The sequence below is a fragment of the Rhagoletis pomonella genome, unplaced genomic scaffold (genome assembly GCF_013731165.1).
Source record: "Rhagoletis pomonella isolate Grant_MI unplaced genomic scaffold, Rhpom_1.0 Rhpom_scaffold_00002, whole genome shotgun sequence".
NCBI classification, from domain to species: Eukaryota; Metazoa; Arthropoda; class Insecta; order Diptera; family Tephritidae; genus Rhagoletis; species Rhagoletis pomonella.
In genome coordinates this window covers 41478914-41497168 of record NW_023458556.1, presented here as the reverse complement: position 1 = coordinate 41497168, position 18255 = coordinate 41478914, and the positions used below count along the sequence as shown (strand labels likewise).

The following is an 18255-nucleotide window of genomic DNA, read 5'->3' as shown; positions in this document are numbered from 1 at the left end:
TCAAAATGGTACCTAAATTAGATCCGTTTCCGTATAAGAATAGTGGCGGTAATTTGATATTGCACTATGCACGCCTAGCTTCTAGGCCCCAGAGCGAATCAAGATGTTAAAGAGGTAATCGCGTGAATGACTCTGCGTATTACTTTCATGTTATTATTCTCTGTTTTTTTTTTAATAGCAATTTCATTGCAACAAATCCAAATACAAAGATAGGGCCATTTTCCTCTCCTAATCTGCTATGGGCTCTTTATCATTAAGTTTTCTCCAATTCCATGTTTGTGATTGTTTTGGGGCAAAAAAGTACTTATTCAAAACTTAGGCATTTATTACTTACATTTATTCGTTAGTTACATATGTGATTCTGTAAGAAATACGCTATGTTTCTCTGGGTACCTACATCTGCTTTTCTATATTGGATGTTAACGTACAAAAACTGCTGTCTCCTTGGTCAGACGATTACTGACGTCCGTGCATCCCAATTAACAAAAGAATTGCGCTGCGGAGCCTTTCGAATGGAATGGAATTGTGGATAGCCCGAAAACCCGAAAACAATTTTTCAAAGCACTCAGGCAGTATTTCCCATTGTAATTGATGCCTAGAGAGAGGATTTGTTACATTCTATTCTGGTTGTCGTAAGTCGTTCGCATCGACAGTCGTTCGTTGAATTACGTCGTAAATAAAAACGTAAACGACAGATTTTAAAACGTTTTCAATACTTCTTCATTTCGAAAGGATAAATTTGTAGTAGAATATGTCATTGGTTGCCTCATAACACCAATGAAAATCTCAAATTTCGACGCACGACTGCGATGCTGCAAAGTAGAACTGGGAAGCTGCATACTAAAGAGTAACGTTAGTAGTCAGTGTTCAGAGAGAACTAGCCTTTCGACTCACAGCGCTGGATATATATAAAGAAATAACGCTCAGGCAGTTTATGTATATCGTCGTTTAAAGTACAAAACCGCGTATCGTCATTCTGCAAAACCGCGTAACTGATTGGATTTGCTCACAGAAGCTCTTGGCTCAATCCTTATCCTTTCGTCCTGAAATACACTAGCCAGAAATGCGATTGCTTTATAAAAAAGAGAACCATTTTGAAATATGAGTGTTTTTACGCTCTAGAAAATAATTTCTACAACTTCACATACGCGGTTTTGCATTTTGTTGATACGCGGTTTTGCACTTTAAACGACGATATAATTCCTAGATTTACGTCCAAGATAAGACTGGATACCGATTATACATACATGACTTGAAATAGAATTCCGCAAGCCATTCAGAAAGCCGACTGGGGCGCGAGGAGCTTGATACCTCCGCCTGGATACATCATCTCATCATCGCAAAATGACACACCAAGTTAAGCACGCATATTCCCTGAAACCCTCTAATCAAGAATATCAATCTGCTTGACTTCATATGTAAGTGTTTTTTAGTCAGAATTATTCGCTAGCGCTGAATGCATTCTTCCCTTAAAACGCATTAGTTTATGCCAGTGTCAAGGTGAGAGCTAGTCGCCATTTTCTAGGATAATAAGGCAGCTATTTTGGGCCTGGCGTCTTTTGGTCATGGCAACATCAAATAAAGCTTCGGATGTGTTAGCCAGGGAAATCTCCACTCTTTCGACCTTTCCGGCGAGTTTGTAGCCATTATGTAGGCGGTAAGACCTGGTGCTCTAGCCCTTCGAGTTAATATGGTAATTTTATAGTTTTATGGTGAAGGTATCGGTATGGCCCCTTGGCACTTAAAAGATAATTATTTACATACATAAATGTCTCCTTAATTAGTTTAATTTTATTAATATCGCTTTTTTCAATGTTCTTTTCGAATGCATTTAATGACAGCCACAGCTTTTCACAATCATATTTTTATATTTTTTTAAATTAACATTTTCTTCGTTCAAGTGATAGAGGACGGGTAGAGCACCTAAACGTGTTGGCGCACAACAAGGCTTCGGCACCTTTTTCGGTTCCAACAAATGCACCAAAGTCTGAACAATGGCATGATTCGTAGCATTCATATGAGCATTTAATGGGAAATTGCATTCACCGCTGCAATAGTAGGCGCCATAACCCTCTGGCGCAATGATCCAATCCTGTAAGATAGAAAACCATTTTTTTTTTTTAAGAAATAATTCAAGAATCGCAACACAAGCAACCTACATGCCAGCCTAAATCCTTGAAATCAATGTATAGCGTTTGCATTTGGCAACTGCGCATATTCTCCATAGTGCCCTCAAGGAACGGGTTGATCATTTCGGACTTCTTGCGTCGGCGTACATGTGGCGTATTGCGCTTTTGGCGACTATGGCGATTCGTGGACTTAATGAGCTGCAAAACGGAACAACAAAATAACATTCTAATTAGCCTTATTTGTAGTCAGAGCAGAGCTGTCAATAGTTTATACTCACCTCTGGCCCACGAAAGAATCCGATCATAAATGGCTGATACTCATCATCGCCCTTCGGATGCACCAAACCTATATCATCCAACTTTACTTCACGTTCTGGCTTATTCACCGCATGTGCTCCAATATAGAGCCCCTTATTGCTTTTGTAACCATGCAGCCAAATATCCAGTCCGTGTGTCACATTCAATTCCAACCATCCTTGATAATCTGAGGTCGTATTAACTGAGGAGAGCATCTCCAATTCTCGCTGACCTTCCATATTAATAATCGCATAAACAGAGATGGTGAACTCTTTTCCGCTGGTCATCCATTTACCCTGCGCTGGATTTTGATATATACGCAACTCGGCCATCATTAAGTAATTATCATTGGGTACATCCGAAACATCAAACCAAAGTCGCCGACCATGCTCGTGACGCACTTCATCGACATGGTGGTCTAAGTAAATGAGAAAAATAAAATGTAAGCAAAAGTTTGAAGATAAGTTTTATTCTTTGGGACTGTTTGTAAGTATGTATGCAAGTAGGTAAGAACTAAATTAGCTATCCAATAGTATGCTGGATGCTAGGTAGCCATTATGCGGTCACTTATATTCCTACAAATGCGAAAATGTTGCATGCAACCGGCACTGAATTGCAACCACAAAGGTGAAGTGGAGAAGCCTAAATCCATTACCAACACACACATAAGGATCTGTGCATTAGGGTGCATCACTTTACATAGAAAAAAGTCGGTACTCTTTTTTTTCATCAGAATTATAAATTCCATTTTATTTTACGCTTGCCGTCAAAAAGGAAAGTTTAAGCTTAGATGGTACATATGTATTCATGAAATTGTTTAAAAATTTTATCATCGGACTCAAAATTATGAGATTTTTCGAAATTTTTTCTAAACGATCCAGCTCATGTAAATCATAATATTTTTCCAAAGTGTTTTGGCGCCAGTCTTAAAATATAATAAATTTTATAATTCCATATAAATAAATAATAAAAACCTCAACTATTTTTGGTGAGGCACCTTAATGTGCCTACATACATGTATCCCTTATTGCTCATTTTACGTTCATTTGTATGTTGGAGTAAAGTTTTTGGAATTTGAGCAAAGAAAAAAGCCAAAAAGACAAATAATCAGTCGACTGCTTTTACCTGTCGCTAAGTCGTCCACTTGTGAAATATGAACAATAGATGTATGTATGTCGATATGTACATGTATGTAGCATCATCTGTTTCGATTGGATAAGGTTAGCGAGCTCAGGATAGTTGCCTCTTGGTGTGGGGACTTGAGAGGATGTTGAATCTCGCCGCACCGAGCTTTCAACAGCAAGACAAGATGTGACTTGTTCAGATATAAGAGCCCCTCCCTTGACCGACGTCGTTCGACATGTGGCCAGAAGAAGCTACACACCTTGCATTCCAGAGTTTTCGCCCAACGTTTGCTGAGCCGACTAAGAGCCCATCTGTCCACAAGCAAACCTTATTTAGCCAGTGGAGTCTTCATCATTTTCTTTCTAGCCGGCAGTTCCTCAATACTGCCAGCTAAGGGCCTTCATTTCCGTCTTGCTAACAGAATATTTATATGTAACGCTTGGATTCTAGCAACGGTCTGCAGGGATCAGTTCGGCCCGAAATGATTCCAAAGCGTTAGAGGATTGCGGAGTACATTGCACTAAGCGCATGGTAGGGGTATTTCGAAGTGCCTCGCTGATTCCATTTAAGGCAGACCTTTCCACTCTCCCCAGTTGCTAAACGATGATAACCTTGTCCTGAGCACTCTCTGTTATAAGGGCACCATGGAATAAAATTGCAACAATATATGTAGGACTACCGACACCTTCTTTAACACCTTCTTTTACCCTCTATATTCGGTATGTAGGAGAGCTTGCTGTCAAGCATCAAGCCCCGATTCTGCACCCTATCGGAGAGCGTTAAGGGAAACCCGCACATTGAGGAAAGTCAAAAATTGAGATTTTATACCTCCAAACTCCAATGAATGGCAAACAAAGCCTTGTTGACAGTACGCGTTTAAAAGACTTTGATTTTAGGGCATGCAATGTCCGGACCCTTAATGGAAAGGTGCCTCCGCCCGGCTAGTTTATGTTCTCGGGAGGACAAAGGCAGATATCACCGCCATCCAAAAAAATGTGGTGGACGGGGCAAGGCAAAAAATGCGTGGGCTTTGCGACATCTAAAACAGCTGGCGCGTAAAGGAGCTATGTTGAATTTGTAGTGGGAAAGAAACTCCGTCGCCGAGTACTGTCATTCACCGAGGAAGAGGGAGGCCACGTTTCCATTGGAAAAGACCAGACGGAGAAGGACTTGGCTTCACTTGGAATTCCCAATTGGCGTCAGTTGACATAGAAGAGAAACGACTGCCGGGCTTTATTGAACTCGGCCAAAAGTGTATAGCCAGTTACAGCGCGAAACAAGAAGAAGAATAATTAGGTAAAAAAATTATATATGTAACTCTTTCGACCATAAATTTGTTTGGAAATATAACCTTGAATATATATGTATGTATAAATTTTTTACTTACTTTTATTTAAAAACGTCATTATGATGTCACTTTGATCGATGGCTTGCTTGTCGAGATCGGTTATGAAATTTTCCTGTTCTTCGAGATCACGTTTTGAACGCGTAGGCGTTTCACTATTCTCCTCCTCGGTTAAACGATGATAGACATCGAGTAGAAATTGTGGTGCTGATTTTCTGGAATTGTGAAATGTAGATATTAAAGGATTATAGTCAACATGAACTAACAAATCAGCAGATATTTAATAAATAGTAAAAAAATTAAATAAAGCAGAGCTAGCGATATCAAATGACTTTTGTATTGAGAACTACAGACATACATACATATATTTATGTATATATAAAGTTATGAATAATATCAATAAATATATGTACCAATCGACAAATTATAGGTTTTATTTCTGGTCTATAAATGCATATAGATTACGGTGGTGCAAAAACAAATTTAAAATGTTAAACTCTCACCCCCTAGGATTTTGCTAAATGGTATAAAAAATACCCGTATTTTTTTGTAAGAAATATCATATTTGGGTCACCCAAAAACCCCTTAAAATGCAATAGAGGCACCCGCAAAAATCGTTAGTATTAAAAAATTGTTAAATAAACAATTGGGTATTATTATTTTTGAAAGCTTCCTGAAGAGAAACAGAGTTTTCCGGTCGAAAAATATTGATTTTCAAGAATTCTATAACATTTCCACGCAAAAGTGTTTTTCCCCATATAAAATACATATGCACATGGAAAACTTTATGCGGTTTGAGGCAGTTCTAAATATCTTTTATTTTTAAAATACGGGTATTTTTTCCATTTTGAAAAATCCTAGCGGGGAGAGCTTCATATTTAAAATTTTTTTTTATTTGATTTTTTGGTTTCCTAAAGATATTAGAATGCACAATTATTTCCTACTGAATTTTGGTAAATTTTCTTCCATAACAATGTGCACAAAAAGTAGAAATAACATTCGACACCAGTTCTTTCGCCAACTACATACATGCCCTTAGGATATAATAATGAATTCCTGTCTAGCGCCCAAAGCCAAAACTTAAAAAATAAGAGCTTTTCTAATAGTAATCAGATATCTATCAGGTCGGAGCGCAAAAATATTAAAATTGATACATGTTTATGTATTTATGTGCACAGATTTGTGTAAGTACATTAGACTGCATCACTCCCCATACAAAAAAAAATCGGTACTATTTTTCCATTGGAATTATAAAATCTATTATATTTTAAGACGTCCACCGAAATATTTCGGAAAAATATTAAGATTTAAGTGAGCTGGACCGATTTGAAAATACCTCCAAAAGTGGAGTTTTTTATGAATAAAAAGGGTTTCTTAAAGATTTTTTTTTAGAAAATGCCCTCAAATGACAAAACGGTTTAAGCTTAAAATATTTGCATAAAAATATTTAAAAAAAAATTTAAAAAAAATTTTGAACGGAATCGTAATGATGAGATTTTTGATGCTGTTTTTTAGCTTTTTTCAAAGATTGGTATGGGAAAAATGGGAAGGATGAACGAACGTCATTCAAAGTTGAATTAAGATGTGTTGGTATTCGAAAAAACAAGATGGGACACGAATGACGTTTTTTTGGCCAGAAATAAAAACAGTGTGAAAATACCTTTCTACTGAGATTCCATAAGTCTAAATCAGAACATTTTTGGCCCAGTTTTTCGTAAACCAATCTTTGAAAAAAGTAAAAAACAGCATCAAAAATCTCATTCTTACGATTCCGTTGAAAAGATTTTCAAATATTTTTATGCAGATTTTTTAAGCTTAATCTAATTTGTCATCTGAGTGGACTTTTTACAAAAAGTTCTTTAAGAAACTATTTTTATTCATAAAAAACTTCATTTTTGGAGGTATTTTCAAATCGGCCCAGCTCGCTTAAATCTTAATATTTTTCCGAAATATTTTGGTGGACGAGTTAAAATATAATACATTTTGTAATTCCGGCGGAAAACCCGCAACTTTTTTTGGTGATGCAGTCTAATGTACATATGTAAATCTACATGAACCAAATTTTTTGCATTGCTCCGTTTTTTCGGTAATTCGAATCTTTATTTTTCACAGCTATTGAATACAATTTCGCAAGTATGAAAAGTAATACTTGCACACGAATGCAACAATGCATTCCCCTTGTGGAATATGAAACAAGCGATTTGTAGACGAAATGGAGCCCCAGAAAATGGGTGCATATTAAAACATAAGGGCGATTTCAGCGATAAATCTACCGCGGAAAAAAAATAAAATAAAAATATATATCTAACTTGGGCCGATTGGCTGCTTTTATAATATACATATATTGGTTATGTAAGCAGAAACATTTTTGCCAAAAATGGTCTCGTTAGTTGACGCCAGGGTCGAGATATTTTGAAAACTCCTATTTATGTCTGATTTGTTTCACATTTGGCATGTTTAGTTGAAACGTAGTAAGACATAGATTTGCAAAAAAAATGGAACCGCTGATGTCAAAATAAAAAGTGCGTCCGACATACAGTGACGAGCAAAATTGTAACATGATGTAACACTTTTTATTTCAGCCACCGCTATCTTTCAAAGTTCTAACGACTTTCATACTTTTGTTGTATATTCTTATTGGTACACCCCTACTCCCGCTCTCATAACGATTTGAGGTCAATCCAACAACAATAAAAAAACCTGGAGACAAAAATGTAAATTAAGGCAGATGTTACAGTTTTGCACACACTCTCAGTTTTGCATTTTACAGTTATCTTTTGCTTAGTTGGAAGTCAGATGACTTTTTTCTGTATTGTAATTTATTCAAGAAGTGATCACCAATAAATAATATGGTTAATCAGGAAACATAAATGTAAATAATAGATTTACTGCGGAAAGGCGGGACCGCAGGGAAAGTGGCAAAAAATTGCGAAGTTTGCCACATGAAAATGTTAAGACTGAGAAAAAATATAGCCTAAAGTGTTACTAAGGGCAAAGGAAGTCTGTCAAAATATATTACAGTCCGATATCTTGTGAACTTAGTAGCAAGTAGCGCTGCAGCCACTACTACAGAAGCGCTTAAGGTATTAAAATTGAATGCAAATCAGTAGACAGTGAGGCGAAAAATTGCCAAATTGAGCGCAATGGATCATAAAAGAAAAAAAAGCAAATTTGATCAAAATACATGTGCGAGTGTGGCAGCGTTTTGCTGCATCGCACGAAAACCGGACCGTTGCCTATTGGGATATGTTAGGCCTTACAGAATGCAATAAAAAACACATTTTTAAGATTTAATTGAGGGTTATTTGGACTAAGAAGACTTAATTAATCGCTTTCAATCAGATAGCCGGGCATGGTATTGAATCAAAGACCCAAATTAAGCCTAAGCGCATCATGCAAGGCAAACTGTGAATCACAGTGGTAGGATCTTAATTGCTTGGGGTTGTATTTCAAAAATTTTGTTGGTCCGTTAGTACGCATTATGCGTAAGGAACAGTATCTGTTCATATTTCAACAAAATTTGAGCTATGTAGTCGAAAAAATTAGAGTTTCTGCTGAAAAATCAACCGAAACGCACTGCACATGTTCGCAAAGACTGGAACAAAAGAAAAAATTTGCCAATTTGAAATGACCTCCACAATCCGAGGACATGAATCTCATCGAGAATTTGCGAAATCAGCTAAAAGCGCAGCTTACTAAATATCCAAGTCCGTCCAATGGAGTACATGAGCTGTGAAAGCAAACCAAGGATATATGGGAGGCTATACCTCCAGAACTTTTACAGAGATACACATTAGGTATGCCAAATTGCAACCAGGAACTAAAAAAAGCAAAAGAATACTGAACATTGTGTTAATAATTCTTTTTTTTTGTGAAAATTGTCAAAAAGTTGTTAAAAATATATGAGTGCAAAACTGTAACATTTGCCTTAATTTACATTTTTGTCTGCTGGTTTTGTTAATGTTGTTGAATTGACTTCAAATCGTTATGACAGAGGAAGCAAAGATGTACCAATAAAAATATACAACAACAGTATGAATGTCGTTAGAACTTGGAAAGGTAGCGACGGCTGAAATAAAAAGTGTTACTCCATGTTACAGTTTTGCTCGTCACTGTAAATGCATAAAGCAGAAAATATTTCTACATTTAAGAACTTGGAAAACTAACCTTAATTATTTCCAATATAACTACAATAACTTTTATACAAATAGATTCGCAGAGTTTTGCCATTTTTTAATCGAAGTAAAAATCCACTTTTGTTTTTTTTGTAACGTCACGTAAGCTCGTATGATGTTTACTAATAACTTTAAATCGCTTCGCTACTACCAACAGTTGTAATTTTTTACTGAATAAAATTTTGACTTTTTAAATTTTTTTTTAACATTTTGTCATACAAGTGTCACGTACCGCCAGATTGGAAATACCCATTTCCTGCGTTACGAACGTTCCATTCTAATTTGCTGATATTAGGGTGGTACGTTAGGGTGATAAAAAATGAGCCCTGGTGGGTAAGTACTAGAACGGGGTACTTGAGGTCAATGAACTTTGTTTCTCCTCGAGAAAAAAAAATCGATGTATCATACTTTCAGATCCGACTGTACATGCCGAAGATATGACGAAAAATGCAAAAAAGCAAACCCTATGTTCAGCAAAAAAATTGTTATTCCAAATTGCCTTGAAAAAATACTTTGGATTCGAATATGAATGGCGAACGGCGAACTTTTTTCAGGTACGGTCTAAAATACATATATTTATGTATATGTGCATATGTACACATATACTATACATGCAGATAATTGAATTTCTATGCAAATAAAAAAAAATATGCATTTTCTAACTCAATTAAGGAAACAACTACAAAAATAAATAATATTAAGATTAAAAAGTAAACACAACAAAATATGTCAACAATTACAGCTGAAAACGACGCGAGCAATATCGATTAGAAGTGCAAAAGTGAGCAGAGTATACATAAATATCTAAATTCATAAATAATATGGACATATAAGTGAATATAAAACTAGTTTTTATGTAAATATTTGATCTAAGATAAGGCAAACCGGCAAAGTAGTCAGCTAGCAAGAATGATAGAATACAAGATTGCGCCGTCCTGGGCGTTGACATTTGTGTACCACAAGTAAACAAAGAATAGAGCGAAAATAAGAACGAGTTAAAACTTCCACAACTGTTCACTTTACAGCGAAAAACGTGTTTTAATTTTGCTAAACGCGAAAATATTGCATTTTTCTCCTAATCTATTAGAGAATAGGTAACATTTTAGTGCACTCCATTGCTTTGTAATTACGACTGCGGCAACATCTCCGCGGGATTGATTAGTTAACTTGCTAATGGAGGCTGCTTGGAGCAGAAGCAAACTCATTTTGAGGAAATGCTGTTAATGTAATAATAAAGAAACATTTCGGGAACGGCTTTGCCGTGCCCTATGTACACAAAATGCAGCGATTCGTCCAGCGCTACACTTGCATCTACGCATCTTGCATCTTGACGGTTGTCGCAATTTAACACACAGCACTTCATTTTATTAGTTTTTACGCAGTCTTCAACTCAAAAATCACTCACAAATTGCAAATTAACACAATTTAAACTGATTTTTCACATATAATTAAATTTCTCTTTCGCTGATTTGTAAACAAAGGTTTGTTTACAAGTTACCACAACTGTCAAAATCGGCAAAACCAAAGTAGCGGTACCACTGACGGCGCCACCTCTGTTCGCTGCACCGTGGTCAGCTAGTCTGTTAAGCAAGCATGTGCACGAAAGAGCATCCCTTCAAACATACATACGAATGAAAACAAAATTATTTTATGTACATACATACATACATATTTTCTAATGAAATGAGATACTCCAGAACAAACTATGTAGTTTGAGAAAAAAATTGGAACAAATGGCTATACTGAGCTTTAAAAATAGTCACTAATGGATATGTTTGCGATCGGTAAAAGCGGGAAAGTTTTTACTTAGCGCTAATTAAATTTAGAATTTGAAATGGATAAATCTTTAAGTGCTCGATTATTGAATTTTAGTTTAAGACTGTCAGGTTTGTACATAGTTACTCCACCTTAAAATTAAATTTTACACATAAATCCATTGTCTGGACATATACGAGTATATTTAGGAATTCAGGGATAAGTTGCTCAAGCGATGAATTTAATGTCAATATCGATACTATTAACAATACATTTTATGTCAATATCGATATCTTAAAATCTATAAATTTTATGTCAATATCGATACTATTATCAATAAATTTGATGTCAATATCGACATCTTAAAATCTATAAATTTTATGTAAATATCGATATTATCGATAAATTTGATGTCAATATCGATACTATTTTCGTAGAGCTGGAAAACTATCGATAGTTGGGCATTCCGGACTCAATTTAGAAATATGTATATATGTTGGCATTGTCTCTTGCTCTGTAACATATTTATTATATAAATATTTATTTAACTAACTAACTGCTACATGCGAAACGGTACTTGTAAATTTTAATATCGTTCAATGATGTTTTTTTTTTGTTCCACTTACCTCAGCGACAAATGACTGTGCTTCCGTCGTGGTCTCTCCGATAATCCTAGAAATTCCAAAATCTCATAGGACACATCCATTTTGTCATCGTCGTCCAAGACGCGATGCATTATCGTCTGATCGACGCCATTATCTATGTAAATGCCAGATTGACTGGCTGCTACCAACATACGTGGACCACCACCAGCACTGCCGCCTTGTCCACTCCATAGTCTATAATCTATATCTACACTTAGCTGGCACAGCAGCAGCAACACGAGAAATGGGATCCGCAAGACTGAACAGCACAGGCGATGGAGTGCGTTGTTGAGAGCATTCAGGTGTGTGGCGCTGTGACTGGTGGTCGAGGTACTTCTCAGACGTTTACGTAAATATGAAATGTTTAAATGCATTTTTTTTATCTTATTTTTATTTTTTTTGTGAGAATCGAAGTGCGAGTGTAGATGGGTTAAGTGTGTTTGTATGGCAAATATTTTAGTTGATATTTTGCAGATTTCAATTGTTTTTGCTTAACAAATAACAAATCATCAGTTTTATTGCGTTGGACGGTTGGACGTTGCGATTTAGGATATTGGCATACACTTTTCGTAGGAATTACTAAATACACAAGTTTTAGAAAATGCATGCATTTAGGTGTGTATATGTGTATGTATGTAAATGAGAAAATTCTGTAGCCGCGGCGCGTAATATTTTTCTCTTGTTGTCTGAATTTGTTAACATTAAAAAAAATATGTGCAATGCAGACTACATTTTTCTGCAAAAAGTAAATGCTTTTTTTGTTGTTTTAATATTCTTTTATGCATTCAAATTGAAAAATTTTTTCAACGCAATTGTTCGCATGAAGTCGCGATTATCGATATCTAAATCGTTTATTTAATTGAACAGTTACTCAAATATTATTTTACAATATTTAAAATATTTTTCATTTTTTGCAATGTTTGAAATTTTTATTTAAACTATTTTATTTTGTAGAATGAGCTATACATACATACGTATTTATGTACATAAGTCGCGCGTTGTGTTATATAAAATGTTTCTTGCGTATACCGGCACTATTTCGGGTTTATTTATTTATTTGTTGATTTTATTGTTTTTTTCTACTTTTGGAATAATGTTTTTTGCGAGTTTGGTACAAATTTGTTTAACGGAAAAGTAATTATTTGACTTCGTATGTTTGTATTGTTTTCACTGAAATTCGCCGAAGATTCGCAGCTGAATGAACAAAATACACATTTGAGTTGTTCACAACATCCGAATAGGCCGCCACGGTAGGAGATTGAACGCAATCAAAAATTAAGTTTAAATTTAGTAATAATCACATTTTTATATGGGAAAGAATTCTTGAAAGTCAATATTTTTCGATCGGTAAACTCTAGTTCTCTTCAGGAGACTTTCAATAATAATACCCAATTGCTTATTTTACCATTTTTTAATACTAACGATTGTTTATTAGTCGCTCCATTGCATTTTTCTGGATTTTTTTGGGTTATTGCTGGAACTATAAATTACAGTTTCAATGAAAAAATGGTTAAATAAACAATTGGGTATTATTATTGGGAATCTCCTGCACATAAACAGAGTTTTCTGGTAGAAAAATATTGATTTTTAACTATTCTATACCATTTCTACGAAAAGTTGTTTTTTCCCCATATTAAATACATGGAAAACTTTTGGCGCTTTGAGCGACCTCTAAATATTTTTTGATTTCAAATTAAAAAAATAAGGGAATTTTTTTCGGTATAGAACAATCCTAGCGGGTGAAAGCATAAAAATTCCTACTTTACTTTTTCACATGCATATTTGGACCACCCTAACATACATACACCTGATTTGTGGTGGATATATGTATGTACCTGGACTAAAACTAAAGTGATAAGGCCCAATCAGATCGTTGCACACAACACGCTCAATAAGACCGTGGGGCCGATGTTCAAAAGGCTGCTACCGCGGTAGTTGGCTCTTTCGTCAGTCCGTATTTTCCATAGAAGTTGGTGCATGTATCAACTCATCGCCGTCAGCTTCAGTAGCTTTGTTATTTTTCAGCCGCAAAATTTATGTTCGTATTTCGTCATAATCGCGCGATCGGACATCGATTCCATTGTCATAGACTGGGGGCTCCATAATTTAAGTACATACATATATCGAGCCCTAACCGCCAAAATAACGTAAGCGACATTTTTTTCAAAATTTTCTTTTTGATGCAGAAATATTCCTAGAGCATCTAGATGCATTTCTGCATCAAAAAGAAAATTTTGAAAAAAATGTCGCTCACGTTATTTTGGCGGTTAGGGCTCGATATTTTGGACATTGGTCACAAGGTCGCCGTTGTTGTTCATATAGGAGTTCGCCCTGGTCTTGAAACCTTCCCGTAAGTTTCCTAAGTTTCTGATACAATTTTTGGGCGTTTTTTTTCGTTATGGGTCCCTGAAATCCGACTACTTCTTCGGTGGAAGCGGCGATATGTAATGCCGGCAAAAATGGTTCCACGACTTGCTTATGTCGGTTTATCGAAGAGTGCTCGGTGGTCTGTTGTGATTGCACCTTTACGATGTTGAGCTTTCCTTTCATTGCTGGGCACATGTTCTTTCTGCCCTTCGAAACCGTCCTTGCCCATTCTGTGCGCTCCAAACGCTCATAGAAGGGACCCTAGTTCACCTAGGCCTTCTCCGTCGAGACCTGGGCGTAAATGAACAAAGTGTTGAGGACTCACGCTTTGGAACGGATTGTGACAGTAGTCTGCAACCGAGTCTTTCTCCCACCACTAATCCGACGCCGAATTTGCGCTCCTTTACATTTCAGCTATAATAAACGTCACAAGATCGCACGTAGTATTTCTTGCCTGGATGGCGGTAGTGGCAGTCATAGTTTTTTTGGGTCCAGGCTTCGGGTTTCATAGAAAAAAGAGGGTAGGTGGAGCAACCATAATGCATACCTTGCAGGACAATATAATATGTTACTGCTTTAGTTATACTATAACTTCTAGCTTTTGAGAGCTTTTTGCCTTCGGGTAGAAACTCCGCATGATTTAGTTTTTCGTCATACAAAAATACATAGTGTTTATGTAGTCTAGTATTTAGTCACTCCATTTTCGAAATGTATGGCGCCGCTTTAAACGTAGCGCCGAATATTGCATTAACCTAACCACCAATAAGAGGTAATCAATATTTTTTCCAAAATTTTTATTTTGAAACAGAAATGTTTCTAGAACAACCAGACATAGTATTTCTGCATCAAAAAACAAATGTTTACAAAATTTCTCTTAAGTCTTTTTGGCGGTTAGAGCTGGATATGTATGTATGAAAGTATTTACAAAAATTTAAATATTTTTTATCTCAGCAATTTCTTTGTATTTACACGCCATTTAAATACTTAATACTTTTTGTTTTGATTTGTTGTTGTATGTAAATAATTGTATTACACGCGGATAGCGAGTGCCAATAGGCATTCCAGCATTAAGCGTATACATTTTCATATCTACATACATATGTACATACATACATACACAGCCGGTCACTTGATTGGTATCGGCGGTTTTCCTTTTGTTTATTTAATATTCATAAACTTTTTTTATAAATATAGCATATCCTTTAACAAAAAAATCCCATTTTCAAACTTAAAACAAATTTAAAAAAATCAACAAAGGCCGCCCGTATTCAAGTGACCGGCAGTATATGACTTAATAAGATTTTCGGAAAAATTTCTGGTATGCAGTCTTGTAGCCCATTCAATTTTAGTACAATGAAATGTACGTTTCAAGTAGCTGCAAAATATCGTTGATTTTTTTAATTTTTTTTACGGTGTCACGTCTTTTCTTCCATACAGAGTACGCTCGACAAAAGAAAAATTTCAAAAAAATCAATGGTATTTTACAACCACTTAAACTTGCACTTTATTGCACTAGAATTGAACGGGCGGCTATAAAACTGTTTGCTCAAAAAAATCTGAAATTTTGGTGAAAATTTGCGAAATTTGTACAAAGTTTGAAAATCGGATTTGCATGGTTTTTTGGTGGGTCTGATAAAGTTAGAAGGACCAAATTCCATGGTGTTGCAGTGTACATATTAGTCCTTAAAATATATATGTATATATTTTTTTTTTAATAACTATTAAAAACTTTGAAGGATAATGTGTTAAAAATACATGCAATCCTTGTCATTGTTCACCAAATTTTTTTTTTCAATTCCACAGAATTTTTTCTTTCATTTGATTCCCGCATTGTGATTCTGTCGGCCGCTGTGGTGTAGTGGTAAGCAGTGCGCGCTTTCACTCATCAGCACCTGGGTTCAAGCCCTGGTCAAAACATCGCAAAAAATATAGAAAAAGGTTTTTCTTATCAGCGGTCGTCCCTCAGCAGGCAGTGGAAAATCTCCGAGTGTATTTCTGCCATGAAAAAACAGCTTCTCATAAAAATACAATCGCCGTTCGGAGTCGGCGTAAAACTGTAGGTCCCTCCTCTTTGTGTGACAACAACAAGACGCACGCCACAAGTCGGAGGAGAAGCTCGGCCAAACACTAACATATGTGTAAGCGCTAATCTATTATTATATTGTGATTCTACATTACACTAAGTTTTAAAATATTTTTTTTTGCATTAATCATATCCTTGAAAGTCTTTAAAAATCCTTACATCAGATTAAAAAGGACTAAAAACTCAGTTTTACCATATTTGGCCAGCAGTTTCGCGAGTACATACATTTTCTTTTTTTGGTGTGGAAAATTGACTCTCGCACTGTGTCTGGCTGGACCCATTAGGTACGAATGTGATGTTAACAGCAAAGCATCTTTGTAACAATCCTTTTATTGTCTTTTTGATTATTTTGTTAACAGCGAAGCATCCTTGTAACTATCCTTTTATTGTCTTTTTGATCCTGATTTATTTCTTCGAGGATGGCTAATAAAATTTTAGGAAAATTCAAAAGATTTCAAATAGCTATACGTTTACTTTATAAGTAAAGTAGAAAAAGGTCTGGGCTGACCCGTCCGCCTAACGACGGGTGTTAAGAATATGCTATATTTTCATAAAAAATTTATGGATATTAAATAAACAAAAGGAAAACTGCCAATACTAAGGATCAAACCCTAATCAAGTGGCCTTCAGTGTATACATATGTACACATAAACAATAAAATTCACTTTGAAGTAAGTATGCATACATACATATGCACATATGTATAGTAGATTTTACATACATTAGGATGCTCGTGAAATATGCGAAATAACGACAACAATAAAGCGTTTGAGCAGAGAATTAAGATATTGGAGGAGATGCGCGAAGAAAGCACGGGAATAAAGCTGCTCAAAATGTATGTATGTATGTATGTACACACAGTCATACCTGTATATAAATTTTGGCCCTGTTTAGATTCGGTTAAGGCGTGGTACACAGGGGTCAAAGTTCAAATTACCCTATGAAGACGTCTTAACCGACTCCAATCGGGACCAAAATTTATATGTGATATCTTCGACTTTAGTAGTATGGGTTTTGGGTATTAAATTAAAAATTAAAAAAATATTTTGAACTTATTGAGTCTCCATATAGGCATCTGGCCTTTGATCCCTTTGCGACACGCCTTAACCGTCTCGAATCGGGACCAAAATTTCTTTGTGATATCTGTGACCGGGTATTATCGATTGAGAGGGTGAGACTAAAAAAAAAATCGTTAATTTGATTTTTTTATGGACCACCCTAAAGTGGATATGTATGTAGATACATTGTGTTTGTACATATACTTATATGCAAAAATGTGCGTAAGAAAAAGTTTAATAAAAAAGCTTATAAAAAGGAAGACCACCAACGCATTTTACAACAACAGCAGCTACTGACAATCCAAGAGATACATTTGTAGAGATGTACATCTGATCATTGATCAATGGTAACGATAGCATCCACTTTATAAATGTGCACATATGTAACTCAAATTGATGAAATTATTATTTCGTTATAGTTTCTTGCATTGTTTATGAAAATATAGTATCACTAATATTTATTTAAACACATTTTAGGACCTTATATCCTTTCCTTATACATACTTGTTTTGCACGCACTTATTGAACAAAATAAAATCGTAAACTAAGGTGCGAACCTTTTAAAACACATCAATGCGCACATAAACATACTACAAATTTAACCATAATAAGTTTAGTAAATCTCGACGCACTTGCTCCACACTACACACGCCTGCTGAGCATTTTCTATATTTTTGTACTAAGTACATACACACAAATGTGCACTTTTATTTCTATTATACGATTGTTATGTACATATATGCGTTTGTTTGTTTGTTTGTTTGTATTTTCCTTATATTACTGCCGTATTTGTTGTAAGCGAAACCAATTGAGGGCGCCACCACAACAACCCGTAGCATTGAAGTGCATTGCGCGAACTTCCAGAAATAACTGAGTGTGGTGGCTGGCCGGTGGTAGTAGACTCAATTCGATCGACAATCCGATCCGATTCAACAATGGGCAATGGGTAGTGCGGCAATTGAGGCATGGAGGCAACGCTGACGAACCTGTTCTGCTCAGCAATCTAGCGCCATTACCATCGCAATTGCCGGCGCTCCACACTCTACTCGCATTGCTAAGAATTTACATACATACATACTAACATGCATACATACTATAGTGTATCTACTGTCGATAGTAGGTATATGTATTAGATCGGATCGGTAAACATAGGAAAGAAAAAAAGTTTGTTATCACCTCCCCCCACACGCTTTTAGGATTTTGTCTCATAAAAATATTCGCCCTAAAAATAACAAAAATCAAGTTTTCATCATAACTCTTTCGTTTATAAGCCGTTT

The 18255-nt window shown here is 35.7% G+C and overlaps 1 protein-coding gene across 11 annotated transcripts; it reads right to left on the bottom strand.

Annotated features, from left to right (window-relative positions):
• Positions 1–1773: 1773 nt before the first annotated feature.
• Positions 1774–17894, bottom strand: LOC118733625 (protein 60A). Of its 11 annotated transcripts, none has more exons than XM_036463112.1 (7): positions 17714–17894; positions 12441–12664; positions 11453–12049; positions 4939–5111; positions 2408–2844; positions 2160–2327; positions 1832–2092 (listed from the first exon to the last, which is right to left on the bottom strand). In XM_036463112.1, exons 3-7 carry the CDS (start codon positions 11842–11844, stop codon positions 1832–1834), a joined length of 1431 nt encoding a protein of 476 aa, XP_036319005.1. In that variant the 5' UTR covers positions 11845–12049; positions 12441–12664; positions 17714–17894. The 11 variants fall into 11 exon arrangements, with proteins under 11 accessions (XP_036319001.1, XP_036319005.1, XP_036319010.1 ...); XM_036463117.1 differs by having other exon boundaries at positions 17760–17894; XM_036463114.1 differs by lacking the exon at positions 17714–17894 and adding an exon at positions 17249–17387.
• Between the last annotated feature and the right edge of the window lie 361 nt (positions 17895–18255).

What these genes read in the sequence shown, in the direction of transcription:
- LOC118733625 (XM_036463109.1), bottom strand. An exon ending in GATTCTTTCGTGGGCCAGAG is followed by an intron (nt 2,328 to 2,407) that starts GTGAGTATAAAC and finishes TCCGTTTTGCAG; the next exon opens with CTCATTAAGTCCACGAATCG. An exon ending in TCAAGGATTTAGGCTGGCAT is followed by an intron (nt 2,093 to 2,159) that starts GTAGGTTGCTTG and finishes TCTATCTTACAG; the next exon opens with GATTGGATCATTGCGCCAGA.